At 47.3% G+C, this 15,503-nt stretch overlaps 1 protein-coding gene across 5 annotated transcripts in view; it reads left to right on the plus strand.

The window, feature by feature from the left end:
- LOC135388716 (potassium voltage-gated channel subfamily H member 8-like) overlaps positions 1 to 15,503 on the plus strand; it is a 487,577-nt gene that overhangs the window by 358,663 nt on the left and 113,411 nt on the right. For 3 of the 5 annotated variants that reach the window (XM_064618453.1, XM_064618458.1, XM_064618454.1), the window contains one exon: positions 4,523 to 4,756. In XM_064618453.1, the coding sequence (XP_064474523.1) occupies positions 4,523 to 4,756 (234 nt within the window). Of the gene's footprint in view, positions 1 to 4,522; positions 4,757 to 11,498; positions 11,579 to 11,892; positions 11,935 to 15,503 lie in introns of those variants that run through there. The other 2 variants (XM_064618455.1, XM_064618456.1) reach the window with 2 other exon arrangements.

The following is a 15,503-nucleotide window of genomic DNA, read 5'->3' on the forward strand; positions in this document are numbered from 1 at the left end:
ACTATTGAGAAATGATGGAGCGGACAGCGCAGTTTTGAGCGGAACGGATTCACGAAATATCAGAAAGAAATGATCGATAGGGACGTCAAAACGCTTGGGGAACTCTAACTTCGGCCGAATGAAAGTAGTGTATGCCGATGTTTTACTATCAGCGGGAACGAGACGAAGACTGCGTCTGAAATACCCGAAGCAGCCGTTCGAATTGTCAATGATGTGATTGATTTCGGTGAGCCACTGAAGGGTGAAGTTAATGTGAAGACTCAGATATCTTTAACAAAGTGTGTTTGGCATATTACGGGGTGAGCAGCGAAAGGCATGTTGTTGTCTGAAGGTGTGGAGGAAGCAGGGGCGGAACCAGACTTGATCTGGGGAGGGTTCATTGTCGACGCGCGTAACTGGAGAGGGGAGAGGAGGGAGACTAATGTGTAACCTAGGGGCAGGGGCGATTCTCCCCCCCCCCCTTCTTTGGATCTGTCACTGATGGTGTTGTGATAAAGACAAAAAATGGGGACGTGAGTCCGCCACCGGGAGGAGGGGACAGTAAGATTTCTTCCTCCACTTGCTGCTCTAGCTGGACGGTCGGTTCGAAGTGACGTCCGATGATCGGGAACTGGTTTTCATGAAGACGTCTGACGGGCAAGGGGCTCAGCAACGACTAGGTTTATTTACACTTTTGTACACTACAAAGGTATATGGCTTTCGACATACATGCAAAACTCTTTAGGCTGGAGTCAAAATTCGCACGGGTGCCAGACCCTTGGCAAGTGTTTTCCCTCTCCCTTTGGGCCCCGACACCTTCTTAAAAGGGTCATGTTTCGGCCACAACTTCAATCCAGGACGACCAATCGACTGCCCCGGGTTCAAAGTGTTTCAAGCTCTAATTGGACTGTTTTAAAACCTTTGACAGGAGCGGTCGGTCACCTCGTAATCCCCGCCCTCTGGTCCAAATTTACTGCCAACGGTCGCGGCTGTCAAACCGTGCACCCCGTAACGTTGAGCAGTGCAGAATCCGGGTGTCGCTTCCCTGATTTAGTACCGGGGGGTAATGAGGTTTTTTTCTAACTCTAGAGCGTCCACTGTCAACCGGTCAACTGTCAACTCTAGCTGTACGACCGGTACAGGGACTCTTCGAGTAGCATGTCGAGCAGCACGACCCGATTGAAGGTACTACTAACTATAATACGGATGTAATACGAATAATAGCTCCGTGAGTTCTGTTGCTACAGTTCCTCATCTGTATCCGCCACAGAAGTTGCTGTAAATGACATCAGACGCGCACATGTAGGAACACCCGATGGATTTACTGTTATTTATCAATCACGAAAAATACAGTCAATCGCCGAGGGCGATGGTGGTGGTGATGATGATGATGATGACGATAGTCATTATGAGGGTGGTTATACTAAAAAGAAATGGATATACATATATGGCCCACTCACCAGTTGAACCGGCAACTCCAGAGCGATTATATGGCTACTAGGTGAATAGATCGCACAGCTCTACTAAAACCTTACGATTAAGACTTGAGTACCTTATGGCCTCTTTGTGACGCTTTTGAATATATATATATATATATACCTATATACGGTATATATGGTTGATTGCATAATGCACGCATTATACTCTACGCCACAGTATCGCGGAAGTTTTTTTTTTTTTTTTTTCGCGCTTTTAGTATATCACGCTGGGCTCAATGTGTCACGGCAGGAGATCCAGCTGTGCCTCGATCGTCACGCTGCTCTACACATGGCCGAGTTCTCGAGAGCTTAATTGAACTGTGCGGTGATAAGACAACGTTCAGCTAAAATCTGTTCTATTTTCGATCCTAATAGACGGATTGTTGAACTAATCAGGGTATCCAGCACTGCGAAACATTATTTCCAGCGGGGAACGTTCTCATGACATCGTAATCACGTCTCTCTTGTTGTTTTCTCGCAGTAGTGCGACAGAAAGTAACAACGACAGAGGGTGGAATAGGATATAAATAGTTATCGTTTGGCCCAGCGCGTTGGCTGGTTGCGTGCCCTGTGTTCGATTCGGCTGAGGTGATGCGAAGGTCACGGGATGTACATGTAGGGCACGACGTATAGAGACGGTGTTGATGAGATATCTTGACGATATGTACGTCAGCACTCAGGCTGTGGCGCTGACGAGGAAGCAGGAAGAATATATCGAGCTTTTCGCGACGATCATCGAAGGAGGAGAAAGGAAAAATAAATAAATAAACTCGACCAAGTTTGGAGTGTTGTGTGATCTACGAAACGCTACGAAGTGTACAGTAAATGTTGAAAGAACTGCGAGGAATGTGCCACCCGGACCATACCTCTCTTGTTGTTGTTGTATATATCATTTTCACCACTCCTTTAAGAAAAGTACGAGTGAACGTTGCGCTGTTGTATATTGCATGAAGTTAGGACGTCTCGAAAAAGGCTGACTTTCATGAAATGGAGAGGAACTGAATATTAAAGGCGTTAAGAACTCCTATCTGCAGGTATTTAGTTACGGGCGTAATAGGTGTAATATTGTTCTTCAAGGCTTCGTAATTCGATTTACAATTTACTGTTCATTACTTCTCCTTCATAACGTGTGCAGCGTGAACACAAAAACGCCCTCTTTTTTTCGGACACGGGCGAGTAGACGTGCCGCCATCCAGATAACCTCTATCCCTTGTTACGTCATTTGAAGAATTGAAGCACCCAATCAGACTCCAGCGCAGAGGTACAGATAACGTTCTGCCCTACACTCTTAAAAACGAGGGGGGGGGGGGGGGAGACGTCGAAGTAGCTTGCCGTTGTTGGCCGCACTCAGGTGGGCATCGTCACGACTATTGCATGACAACGTCCTCGTTCCTGGTTTGTTGAAAACGGGAGGCGGAGCCTCTGTTTTAGCTATAATGCCTTAAAATAATTGATACGAATAGGCTCCGCCTCCCGATAAAAAATAGATATAAAATCAGGAGTGAGAACGGTGTCATTGGGGGTGGTGGTAGTGGTGAAACGGCTCGCCGTTGTCGGCCTTACAGATGTGGGCAACGTCACGACTAACGGCCTGGGGAATGTGCGTCCTGGGCCGACTTCTAAGGGAACTGTGCCGACATATGTCTGAAAGCGTCTGAGGAAAACCCAGGAAAGACCCCCAGACAGCACAGCCGGCACCGGGATTCGAAACCGGGTACCTCCCAGTCTCGACGTGACATGGCCAGCACGCTAACCACTGGGCCACGCTAGCTATCACTACGTTGACGAAAATCACCGGCCATCACTACGTTGCGACTCGGAGGCATGACGTGCACGCATAGGCCCACTGAGCCAATCACAGATGTCCTTAGATTTGTAGAAGCAGCTTACCTGTAGGTCACAGCAGAACAGATAACAAGGCAATCTCAGCAGTCAGCGTTTCTATGCTGTGCAACAATCATGAGAAGACGGTTAGGAGCAACTTTTATTTAAAACGTTAAAACAATGAAAGAAGGAAGTCACTGAAAAGGATAGCCAGCTGAAGGACTCGAACCCACATGTTCTGGATTACCGGTACAGAGCTCTACCCAACACTCTTAAACCAACCATCATCTGCACTCTTAAAAATGAACTTCACCGCATAGCACGCTGCTAGCCAATCATCATCTCGAATGATATCGTTATCTGGCCTGATTTGTTGAAAACGGGAGGCGTACACCTTTTCTGTGACAATTATGAACAGCATAAGTGTCACAGAAAAGGCGTACGCCTACCGTTTTCGACAAATCAGGGCAGATAACGATATCATTCGAGATTATGGTTGGCTAGGAGCGTGCTATGCGGTGAAGTTCATTTTTAAGAGTGTGGAATCACACTCTTAGAAATGAACTTGAAAAATGAGCTTCACCGCATAGCACGCTCCTAGCCAACCATCATCTCGAATGATATCGTTATCTGGCCTGATTTGTTGAAAACGGGAGGCGTACGCCTTTTTTGTGCCAATTATGAACAGCATAGTGTCACAGCGTGTCACAAAAAAGACGTACGCCTCCCGTTTTCAACAAATGACGCCAGATAACGATATCATTCGAGATGATGGTTGGCTAGGAGCGTGCTATGCGGTGAAGCTCATTTTTAAGAGTGCACAACGTTCTCTCCGCCCATTTGCAGGAAACGGGAGGCGTACGCCATTTTCGTGACAATTATGAACTGCAATAAGTGCCACAAAAAAGGCGTACGCCTCCCGTTTTCCACAAATCAGGAGAAAGAACAGTGTCATTGGAGATGATGGTTGGCTAGGAGCGTGCTATGCGGTGAAGTTCATCTTTAAGTGTGTACCCAAAACAAGAATTTCGTGCAGAGCCCGCACTTCATCAGGTTATAAGAGTACCTGTAGGAGATAATTCGACTCGAACCATAGTTGTCATTTCTGTTATATTCTTCTGCGCTCTAAAAGCGCACGATTAAATAAATAAATAACAGGTTTCGTTCGTCTCCAAACAGTGATGCACAGCGTGATATGGACCTTAATGTTGTTGATTTTTCTTTTCTGTTTTCGCTTCCAGACAGCAACTTTGTGCTGGGCAATGCACAGGTGCCGGCGCTGTTCCCCATCGTGTACTGCTCGGACGGGTTCTGCGAGCTGACGGGCTATCCCAGGGCACAGATCATGCAGAAAGGATGCGCGTGCGCATTCCTCTATGGGCCAGAGACTAAAGAGGATGCCATTCGAGAGATCGACGGTGCCCTCGAGAACAAGACAGAACTCAAGCTCGAAGTGATCTTCTACAAGAAGAATGGTAAGCAGATTTTTACGATATTGCTATGCGCGCGCCAAAGTATATTTTCACGTACTTATGCCACATCCCTACTGCTCGCATTTATTAAAAAAAAAGAAAAAAAGAAGATCCACCTTTCTTCGCGTTTAAATGCGGTAACTTTACGCAGGACAATATTAGGTTCCAGATCTTCGGGCGCCCTTATTCGTTTCAGTGCCATTGAAACTTATACCTTATTCTCCCCTTTTCTCCACCTTCTCTCTGTACTTCTGTTACGGACGGACCTACTACACTGCTGTTGACGTTGCTGGGCCCTATAGCTCTATCGCTTTAATACTAGACGTCGTGTCACCTGATTTGGCACACACACACGCACACTATGTACGTAGATAAGAATCAGTTGAGCTCCCGAATGCTACCACCCCTACATTAGATCGGCCCGTATTCAATCAAAAAAATACTATCGCATGTAAACAACGAGAATTGCCCGAGACAGACCACAATTAGGGACAACACAGACGCGTAAGCCTCACACGCCCAGAAATTAAGAAATTCAAACAACTCAGGGAAAAATGGTGCTGACGACAGGAATCGAACCTTCCAATCTCCGGTCAGATATGCTAATATATCTCACTGGAGCTCCGACGACCCAGGTTCGAATCCTGGCGTCAGCACCTCTCTTTTTCCCTGATTTGTTTGCTATCGTCAGTCGTTCGTTTCTTTCTTGTTCATACTGTCATGGTTGAAGTAGGTGCAGAACTCGACCAAGTGTAAAGACTCGATTAGCCGGCTTAACTAAGGCTTCAAAGCTTCAAATTACTGGTGTACTATCACTTTGGGAATGACTGGCCACAAAGAATGTGAAGATTGCGGTAAGGTATTGAGCCGGCCACGTCCTCCTGCTGCCATAGTAACACAGATTTCTTGTTACTGCTCGTCTGCGCAGCACAAGATAGTAAAAAGAAAGTTTTCTGCGAGACTACCGTGTTCTAAACCCTATCACAGGTTTGAGTTCAGTCTCGCCTCGATGGTAAGACCCTGCTGCCAATGGACATAATATCCCCATTGGCAACAAGATAGATCACATCGCCTCGTGAACACATATCACCAAACTTCATTTTCGTCTTTCACTGCCATCTTTTTAAAGCGGTGCAATGTTTCTGCGTTCATCGAACTTACAGCCCTAACCTATGCTGTACAGTGAAGCCATGCGCGGATGAGCTTTTTGACATCCGTATCCGACCCGCATCCGCGAACAACACATCCGCATCCGACCCGCATCCGCAATGGCAACCAACTTCAACATCCGTATCCGACCCCCAAAGTTGAGCATGTCATCCGCATCCGACCCGCAAAATCCGCGTCTCCCACGTGACGCAGAGATGGTATCTACCCAATTTTCCAGGAAATAAACCTTATTTCCCGTCGGCACAAGACAGCTCAGAAAAAAGAAAAAAGGATAACAAAAACTGCTGTCACCGAACATCGTCCACACGGGCGATTTCCTCTCTCTTGTTCTGACAGTGAAAACACCGGAGTGGTATAGGGCAGGTCCTGAGCGTCCATGATCTAAGAAAAGATCTTCCCGGAACAGCACCGCAAGCGATACTGCCCCGACGACCATTTTATGGGCCGCGCATTCAAAGACACCGCCCACCCGGGGACGGACCGCGTATCAAAGGGCCCCTCTCCGGCATATGAGGGATCAGCTCCCATTTGCCTCCCTTCACCGCTTACGCGGATCCACCATGATGCCACCATGCGTCCATGACCCCGCCAAAGGATACAGGACAGCAAGCACAGATTTTGCAACAAACGGAATAGGTAGGGTTTATTGCGAGTGGAACGCAAGATCGGCGCCGAACGCGCACCTCGACTCGAGACGCAAGACGTCTCCTCTCCCAGTCGGGCGAGCGGCCACCTTGTAGTCGCTGTTCGGTGCCTAGTGCGAAGAAAACTGGTGGCGCAATCTCGCGGTTTATCCGCATCCGGCCCGCTCCTGATCCAGCGCCATCCGCATCCTACCCGCAGGTCACAACAAGCGTCCATATTTCATCCGAACCCGCAAGTTTCCTGCTGATATTCGTGGATATCCGCTTCCATCCCCGGATGGTGCAAGGCTTTACTGTACAGCCCTAACTAAAGTTCTGACAGTAGATTGTCATCCAAGGCTTTCATTTGATTTACCCATGTGTTCACCGATTGCTTGTAGCCAACACTAGAAGAACCCACCGGACACCTTCAGCGTTATTTGATCCGACTGAACGCCAACGACAATGTGTGCCGGCCAGGGGTTTCGCACCTGACATACTCGTCAACCTATTCCCACCTTCATCTTCTTCCTGCCACAAATTTCCTATTTCGACCTGCCATCGCCATCTAGCATAGGCGTCAGTTTAAGGGTCACCTCTGCACAACCTATACAACTCTGGCCTGCTGACGATCATATGCCATCCTTTGTTTTCATCAGCAGGGACGTTCGGTTTATGAAACACAGAAGAGTTTCAGAGCTTCTAACATGGAAAGCTAATGATGAAGGAGTCGGCACGTCAAATACAGCCATTTTCTACGAGGGTGATGTCCCTGTTGAAGCTGATGACATATGCTTTGCTAGGTCACCTCCACCTTCAATGGAGAACTCCAACGTTACTACCACTGTCTCTCAATCAGATGACAGCAGTGAAGACTGAGACGCACGGCCAACAATTACGTCGCTCTTCCAGGATCACACGAGAATATCGCCCAAATGCCAGAAGTTGCAAGAAGAAACGAACGAAGAATTACGTGCATCTGATGTGAGGGGTCCGACCATGGCCCGAGAATTTTGGCCAAGTCGAACTGGCGTTGATCGACGCGTTGCAGGGCAGTTTCCATGAGGGTGCGCTCGCGACCGTACTGTCCGCAGACCAGACTGTTTTACAGGCATGTTTCACAGGCTCCGTCTCAATGTGCCATACAGTGCGAGACTCCTGTACAGGCTTGCGAAGGCGGACTCTCCTAATTATCCAGTCTGTGGCTGTATCGAAGACTTAGAACATATTATAGTTATGTGCCCAAGATACTCTGAGTGTCGTGACAGACTTGTAGCCGCGTTAGACCGGGTTGACAATCGACCCTTTGGAGTGCAGAAGGTGCTGGGCCCATGGCCAACGAGCACTCAACTGCCAGCTTTGCCAGCAGTTACACAGTTTTTAAGGGACACCAAGCTGAGGCGGGCTATGACCCTGACTGTGGCGTTCGTCGCCGCTTCGCGACATCTCCACTAGGTGTGGGTGGATGTGTCTGGCATTTCTTTCCTTAGGTGATCTGGAGTAGCCGGCCCTCGTGATTAGGGCTACAATACCCTTTTTTTTTCAATCATCATCATCCTCATCAAGAACTACGTTCGCTTCATGAAGCCGGAACCAGCGAACTGGTAGATAGGCAGCCTGGAATGAAAGTTGTCTAGTCGAAATGGGTATACAGCATCAAAAGACACACACACACATATAAACGGGATGATGATGTGGTGGGTCATTCACCGCCGTTATGGCGGTACACTGCCCCCTTGCGATTGTGGAAGGGATGAGAAAGTTATGATGATGGAAAGGTGTCCTTTTAGAGCTCGTCCATTAGTCGAGTGCTGGAGAGGAACTCAGCAACAACTGGTATAGGCCTTGCATCTGATGTGAGGGGTCCGACCATGGCCCGAGAATTTTCGCCAAGTCGAACTGGTGTTGATCGACGCGTTGTAGAGCAGTTTCCATGAGAGCGCGCTCGCGACCGTACTGTCCGCAGACCAGGAGTATGTGATGGAGATCACCGCGCACCCCACACATGGAACAGAGGCTGGATGCGCCGACACCGAGGAGGTGTTTGAAAGCCGGTGTAAAAGCCACATTAAGTCCCATGCAGTGGAAGATTGTCGTAAAGGAACGTAGAGAGAATCAAAAGAAATGAGAAGGGAGACATACAGAAATACCATATTTGCTCGCATGTTGAACCCACTCGCGTACTGAATGCACCACAACTTGAGCGCCGAAATGCTGGTAGTTTTTTGTTCCCTGCACATTAAACGCATCCCGACTTTAGTATCACGGCCGTATCGTCTCGTGCAACGCAAGCCAGCCTATCACGCTCGTGCGGCCGCCTCCAGAGTGACAATGACGAATGCAAGGGACATCGAAAAGTATTTCGTCCACGCTTGATACAACAAAAGGCGATTTGACGTGGGAGAATCGCGACGATGAGGGGCAATGGCGACGCGAGGAGGACACGCGATGTTCAATTCCGGAGCGATTGCCACGGATATCTCGGAATACATCGCGACGATGAGGTAGAATCGCGGCGTTCTATTCCGGGGAGATCGGCTCAGCTATCTCGGGACAAAACCGGGGTTAAGTGTACCTTAAGTGTTGGATTCTAATTTTCCCCGAGTATTAAACGCACTCCCTCAATGGCGTGATATTTTTGGGTAAAACATTGGGCTTTGGCGAACGGAGAAGACATGATTATGCGACAAATGGATGTGAAAACGGCATATCAGCATGACGTTCTTGAAGACGAAGTGTATATGGAACAGCCACCTGGCTGGCAGCAGTATGGCATCACAAAATCTATGCAGACTGCAGAAATTTATTTATGGTCACAAGCAGTCGGGCAGGACATGAAATGAAACTATAGATAAGACGGATGCATATACTTATTTGAGAAGCAGTGTGTGACAGTCATCATTCTAGGCGTCTACGTGGGTGATATTTTGATGATAGCAAATAATTATCGTGTACAGAAGAGAGCAACCGAGGCGCTGGGTAAGCAAATCGAATTGAAAGGCCTGGGTGAGCCTAATTACATTCTGGGTATAGAAGTCAACCACGCCAAATGCACCCGCCAAATGCCATCAACTAGGAGAAGTACACAAGAGGGAGAAGTACAGGGGAAGACATACAGGACAAGTACGACCTGTCTTGATTTGTCTCTGACACAATGATCCTCTTAAAATGCTGCACGCGGAGTTAGTCGCTACCCTGATGGTTCAGAAAACCCCAGCACATTAGACGGATGTCCTCCTTTACCTTGGCACCACTGAGACAAAACTTGTACCAGGAATTGTTCGGGTATGTTATGCTCAACTATTTTCCTTCTGCTATACCTTCTCAAGGCCCTCTCACGCTCTTGTTTCATCACACTACCTAGAATACTTTCACCGTATGTTCAAGAGTCTCTGTTGAGGACCCATCCGTGTCATGTGTATCTTACAGCAAGTCGCACATCCTTCTGATCATTATCACGCACAACACGGCAAAGCACAACATCAACAGGCAGCATCAGGAAGGTCCCTTGCCCACCCTCTGCACTGCTGATCCTCACTCACTCCGCAATGGTCACCCTTTTCCATAACTGCAACAGCTGCCAGCGAGCTATCGCAGATTGGGGAGTCAGCTGAGTCATTGGCTTCTATAGGAAGGAGGACTGCTAAGCCTAAAATGTCGACCCAGTCTGTACTGGATCTGTACTGCTCGTATAGTTGTGACAGAATTGCAGCGACAGCAGCACCTGTTCGCTCACCAAAGGAAAGGATGCCAGCAGCATCCGCATGCTTTTCTCTCCGGCCTCAAATTATTTGATCATAAACATAATTTGGCATGGCAAAGCGGGCTAAAGCGTCCGCTCGTTCATGGTATGGCCAAGGTCGTGCTGAAGACTGGAATATTGTGGCTTGGAATCCTAATACCGCCAGTGCTGTCTGAGCTTTTCCCTGAGTTTTCCTGCAGACTTTCCAAAGGAATATCAGGGAAGTTTCCCTTGAAGTCTGCCCAGAACGCGTACTGTCCCCCGTCTTACCTGCTGTCCTCTGTCCACGTCTGTACGCCGCTCGTAGCCACAGTTGTTTCGCGGCGCTAACACGAAATGAAAAAAAGAAAGATTTAAGTGTCTTGCAAAGAACCACGATCACCCGGGTAATATAGACGATGTTGAAACACAACGGGTCACCCTGGATCAAGTCGTAGCAGCCTGAGTAACATATTAGGGATCTCTCATCAGAGTCACGGGATAGAAGTTGCTCCGCACAAGAGTCGTATAATATACGACCAGCAATTGGGCGGCAGCGACGGCAGATGAGAAAGGAAACGTGACTGGATCAAGAGCTATCTGCTGTGAAGTGTGCCACAAAGGAATGCTTGCTCGAAGTACAATATTGGCTCCTCCGCTCTCTCTCTCTCTCTACTTGTGGCTCAAGTGGAAGCCGCCTCGCCTGTACACATATTGTGGCGTATTTCTCAACACTGCTTGCTCGGTTATTTCGGGCGTCAGTAGCCCGCGTGTTTCATTAGCACCTTGAAACGTATAGCCGCTTCCATGCAATTGCGGTATGTGTACAGAGGGATCTACGACTGCTGTGTATAGAGATCATAAATAAACAGTGATATGAGGAAGGCTATATTTGGAGCTACTTGGTCTCTGTTTGTGTTGTCGGTTTGCGCCGTAATCTAAGGTTCTAAGTTTAGGGTTTTTTTGTAGATCCACATACACACACACAAAACGTGTTATCGTGTGTTGTCGTCGGCTGTGGAGAAGTAGCAAGTAGTTGATTAAGAATTACGATATATACATGGAAGCAGACTTTTACTCATTGAGGTAGACGTGCCATCCAAACGTGGGAGAAAACATGTACCCTCAGAAGAACAACACTCATGTATGGGTTGTGGGAACTGATAAGATATCAGTTTGCGCCGCCGAGAAAAGTGTCGGTGGATCACATGATAGAAAAGGGGGCGTTGTCCGAGCATGTAAAAGCGCGAGCGGGGTTTGAGGAAAGGATTCTTGGCCGGGAGTGTCGGGCAAGACGGAGCTGCTGCTGATGTGAGTCGAATAAATCTTGGTTGTTGCTCATTGTATTTGGTCGTTGGTGTGTTCTTCCTCGGCGACGGAGCGGACGGACTGACGCCCCGAGGTTGTGGAAACACTGGGTTTCCACAACTTCGGGGCGTGGGGAGGGGGAATTGTAGGACTTTATCTGTTTTCACGTTTCGCCGGGCTGAACTTTGTTATCGTTGTTGGTTGTTATCATCATTTGCTGGCATTATCTACTGTTGTGGCTGCGGAACTGTTGTAGGGGGGCGTGGTCGTGCGTATTTAAGCAAGCTTTTTCCCGTGCGGAGAGGACTTCGGGTGGTTGCCGGTTGTTACGGCGGTTGCGGGTCGTGCTGTTGTCAAAGGTATGAAATAAATCCTTGCTTGTTGTTTGAACCTTTTCGTTTGCTGTGTCTTCCTTGGCGACGGAACGGACGGACTGACGTCCCGAGGTTGTGGAAACACGGGTTTTCCACAGGGTACACTCTTAAAAAAGGGTGTACTTTAACTACCAGTTAAAGTAATTAACTTAATTATCAGAACATCAGTTCTTTCATGTACTTTAACTACTTTTTTGCCACATATATAACACCCTTTTGGAGGGTACAATTACTTTCCAAAAGGGAGTCTCCTCACCCCCTCAAGGGAGTAGCCTAACACCTTTCTCCCTACTGGAGAATAATATCACTCTCCGGCAGGGAGAAGGTGTTATGCTACTTCCTTGAGGGAGTGAGGAGACACCTTTTTGAGAGTAATCGTACTCTCCAAAAGGGTGTTATATATGTGGCAAGGAAAGGAGTTAAAGTACACCCTTTTTTTAATAGTGTAGAATTTCCCCACCCACGGAGTATAGAAGTACTATGGATGTGTTGAAGTGTTTCTACTCCTCGCTTTCTACTCCAGAAGGATTGAGGTTCTGCAACAATATACTTCCAGCCGAGCAGCTTGAAAGTTACGCTTCTTTTTATGCATAGAGTTCATGCGTAGTAACACAACTGGCAGTGAGGCAATAAATTTTCCGTGTGGCAACGCACATGTAAATAAGTGTCGTTCGGCAATTAGACGTGTGTTTGTCAGAGGAAGTGTAACAAAATAAAGTCTCGCCTACACTCTTAAAAAAGGGTCTCTTATTTCAACTCCTTTCAACTCTTTCTTCCTTTCAACTCAAACTCTTATTTCAACTCTTTTTTGGGAGTACACCCTTGTCACATATATCACTCCCTTTTAGAATGTACAATTACTCCCAAAAATGAGTCTCCTCACCCCCTTCAGGGAATGACGAGTCCCCTTAACTCCCTACTGGAGAGTATAATTGTACACTCCACAGGGAGTGATATATGTGGCAAGAGTGTCCTCCCAAAACGGGAGTTAAAATACACCTTTTTTTTAAAGAGTGTAGTTTCTTCGAGTTTGACTACTGCAACGCAGACTTGTACTTATCTTGAGTATCATACGGAAAATATTGTATTTTAAATACTTTGATCGGTATTTTAGTATCCCACTCTACTTTTTCCGAAAGGTGTTTGTACTATATTTCAGATACGACTTTCAGTATAGTTTCTGCTCAATGCTCTTCGTTCTTGGTTTGAATTTTTCGTGACAAAATTTACTCTATACGTATTGCGGACTGTTGGGAGGGATGATGCTAGGGGTGTTTAGTTTATTTAGTTTATCGGAGTGCGCTCACGATAACGGTTTCGAAAGCACGCTATAAGCCAATCGCTTTATTCATTTCAACTGGCTGCCGTCACGTTGCTGATCTTTGATTTCACGTCCTTTATCATGTCGTTTTTGTAGAGTGCTTCTTGTGCACGTAAGGAGCTATGCACGCAGATACTGAGATGTAAGGAGAGCCAGCACCGTAAAAAATAAAGGGTACATGTTTGTAAAAATATGCCTATTATGCGGAGTTTCTTAAAGGGACACAATCCCGCAGTATTCACCAATTGTTATCGTGAACATTATCATTATCATCATTGTCATCGTGAACATTAGCCAATAGCCTTTTTTTTCTTCTCACTAGCTGACATCATGTTTCATTTGACTGTTTCCTTTATCGCAGAATCCTTGCGTTCTACGAAACCTCCCTATTATTTCACGCAACGTTCGCAACTAGCTCACCTTATGGTATTCTATCACTTCCCAGCTGACTTTGTCGTGGAAAACGCAACAATACAGAAGATAAGAAACTGACTTTATTAAGCTACAATGCTGGACCACCCCCCCCCCCCTCTGAAAGCCCCCATCATCACCCCCCTTCCGTTCCCAATGCGCAATAGGGCAGTGTACCGCCTCAGCAGCGGTGAATCGCCCACCTCATCATCAACTAATGTATGTATGTATGTATATGTGTGTGTGTGTGGGGGGGGGGGGTCCCTGTAAAATATGTAGATCACTGAACAAATAACAATATAGGGCACTTCTCGTACCTTTATGGTAGAGTCGTTTCGCGGTACTTAGCGGGGGGGGGGGGGGGGGCTTGCTGTCCGTTCCTCCGATTGAAATTCAGGGTAGCACGACGGTCCACGAAGGAGTCGATAACGCGCTCATTCCGTATTCTCCTGGCGTGAACAGGGGATAGATGGTTTTCTCTTTCTTCAGCTCTTTGTGAACACGAAGTTGTTTTTAGACACTGTTCGCGCCATTCCTAGCAGCATACAGAGAGTCTCGTTTGTTTGGTCCAGTCCGAGAAGTAAGACAATCCCGTCTATATCTTATCGTTGGTATTCTGCACGTGTGAGCGACTGCAAAATACCTAACAGTAAACGTGTGGGGGAGGCGAGTGCTTAGCCGGTCCGGTACTCCAGGTGGGCTCCAGCACGGAAGAAGGTCGTGTAGACATGTGCGATACGGCAACTGTAGAGGACAACGGAGACAATTGGTAAGAGTGGATAGAAAAAAGAAGAGAAAACGTGAAGATGTTAGTCCCCAAAGAACATTGGGCTTCCTGGCGATTGGCACCAGCTGCTATATTTTTGGCATCGCTGTTTCTATCTGTTGTCTTATGATGCGAACTTGAGAACCGAATGGACAAACTACAAAAAAAAAAAAGGGGGGGATAAGAAAGCGAGTTCGATAGTCCCGGCAGAGTTTAACATTGCAAAGTGTCTGTGATCATGAGTTACGCCACTTTGGTCGCTCTTTGAACTAATTTGGCGTCTTCTACGTCAAGGCTTGGGGTGACGCGGTTTGGAATCCCGAAACTCCAACCGAATACACAAATATTTGCTTCGGTATTCCGAAAGCCTGAGAAATCTCACGGCCTTAGTGTCGACAACACAACCACCCCAGAGATTTTTAACATGGAGCTGAACTCTCAGCACGAAGTACAAACTGTTCAACCACATTAGCAGTGAACATCACGCCAAAGCAACTTGGGGCACGTGCTAAAAGGCTAGCATTTTCAGTTGTCTTGAGAAGAACGGGTAAATCAGATCAGGGTTGCCAGTCTTGCAACTTTTCACTTGCAAAGTACCAAGGGTAGTGCAGTTGAAGCTCGCGTACGCGCATACTTCTGTTCGTCCTTTTGTTCTTTTCTGTTGCGACGTGTGTTAACAATTAATTATTACCGAAACACAAGTACTTGTCCACCCAACGACCTACGGTGCGACACACGTGCCCAATTAGATCACTCTGTCTTTCTACGTTGACTACACCTAACACGCAGGAGCTTTCGCAGAAACCTGAATATATGTGCATTGCACGTGAGACGCACTAGAGGCAGAAAAGCTCACGGTACCTCACTTTCGTCAGCGACGCTACCTTGCGGAACACTAACGCACTTACATAAACGCACGCTGGACACATTCAACACTCCATTCAGGCCGCCTTCCAGAAAATTAGGCCGGAAGTTAACTGTCAGTCACGAAGGAGCGAGCGCAGCCCCCGAGACGCTTAAAAGCCCATTTGGGAGACGAAGCCATTCTCTCTAGTT

This window comes from Ornithodoros turicata, chromosome 3, assembly GCF_037126465.1.
Source record: "Ornithodoros turicata isolate Travis chromosome 3, ASM3712646v1, whole genome shotgun sequence".
In the NCBI taxonomy this organism is placed as follows: domain Eukaryota; kingdom Metazoa; phylum Arthropoda; class Arachnida; order Ixodida; family Argasidae; genus Ornithodoros; species Ornithodoros turicata.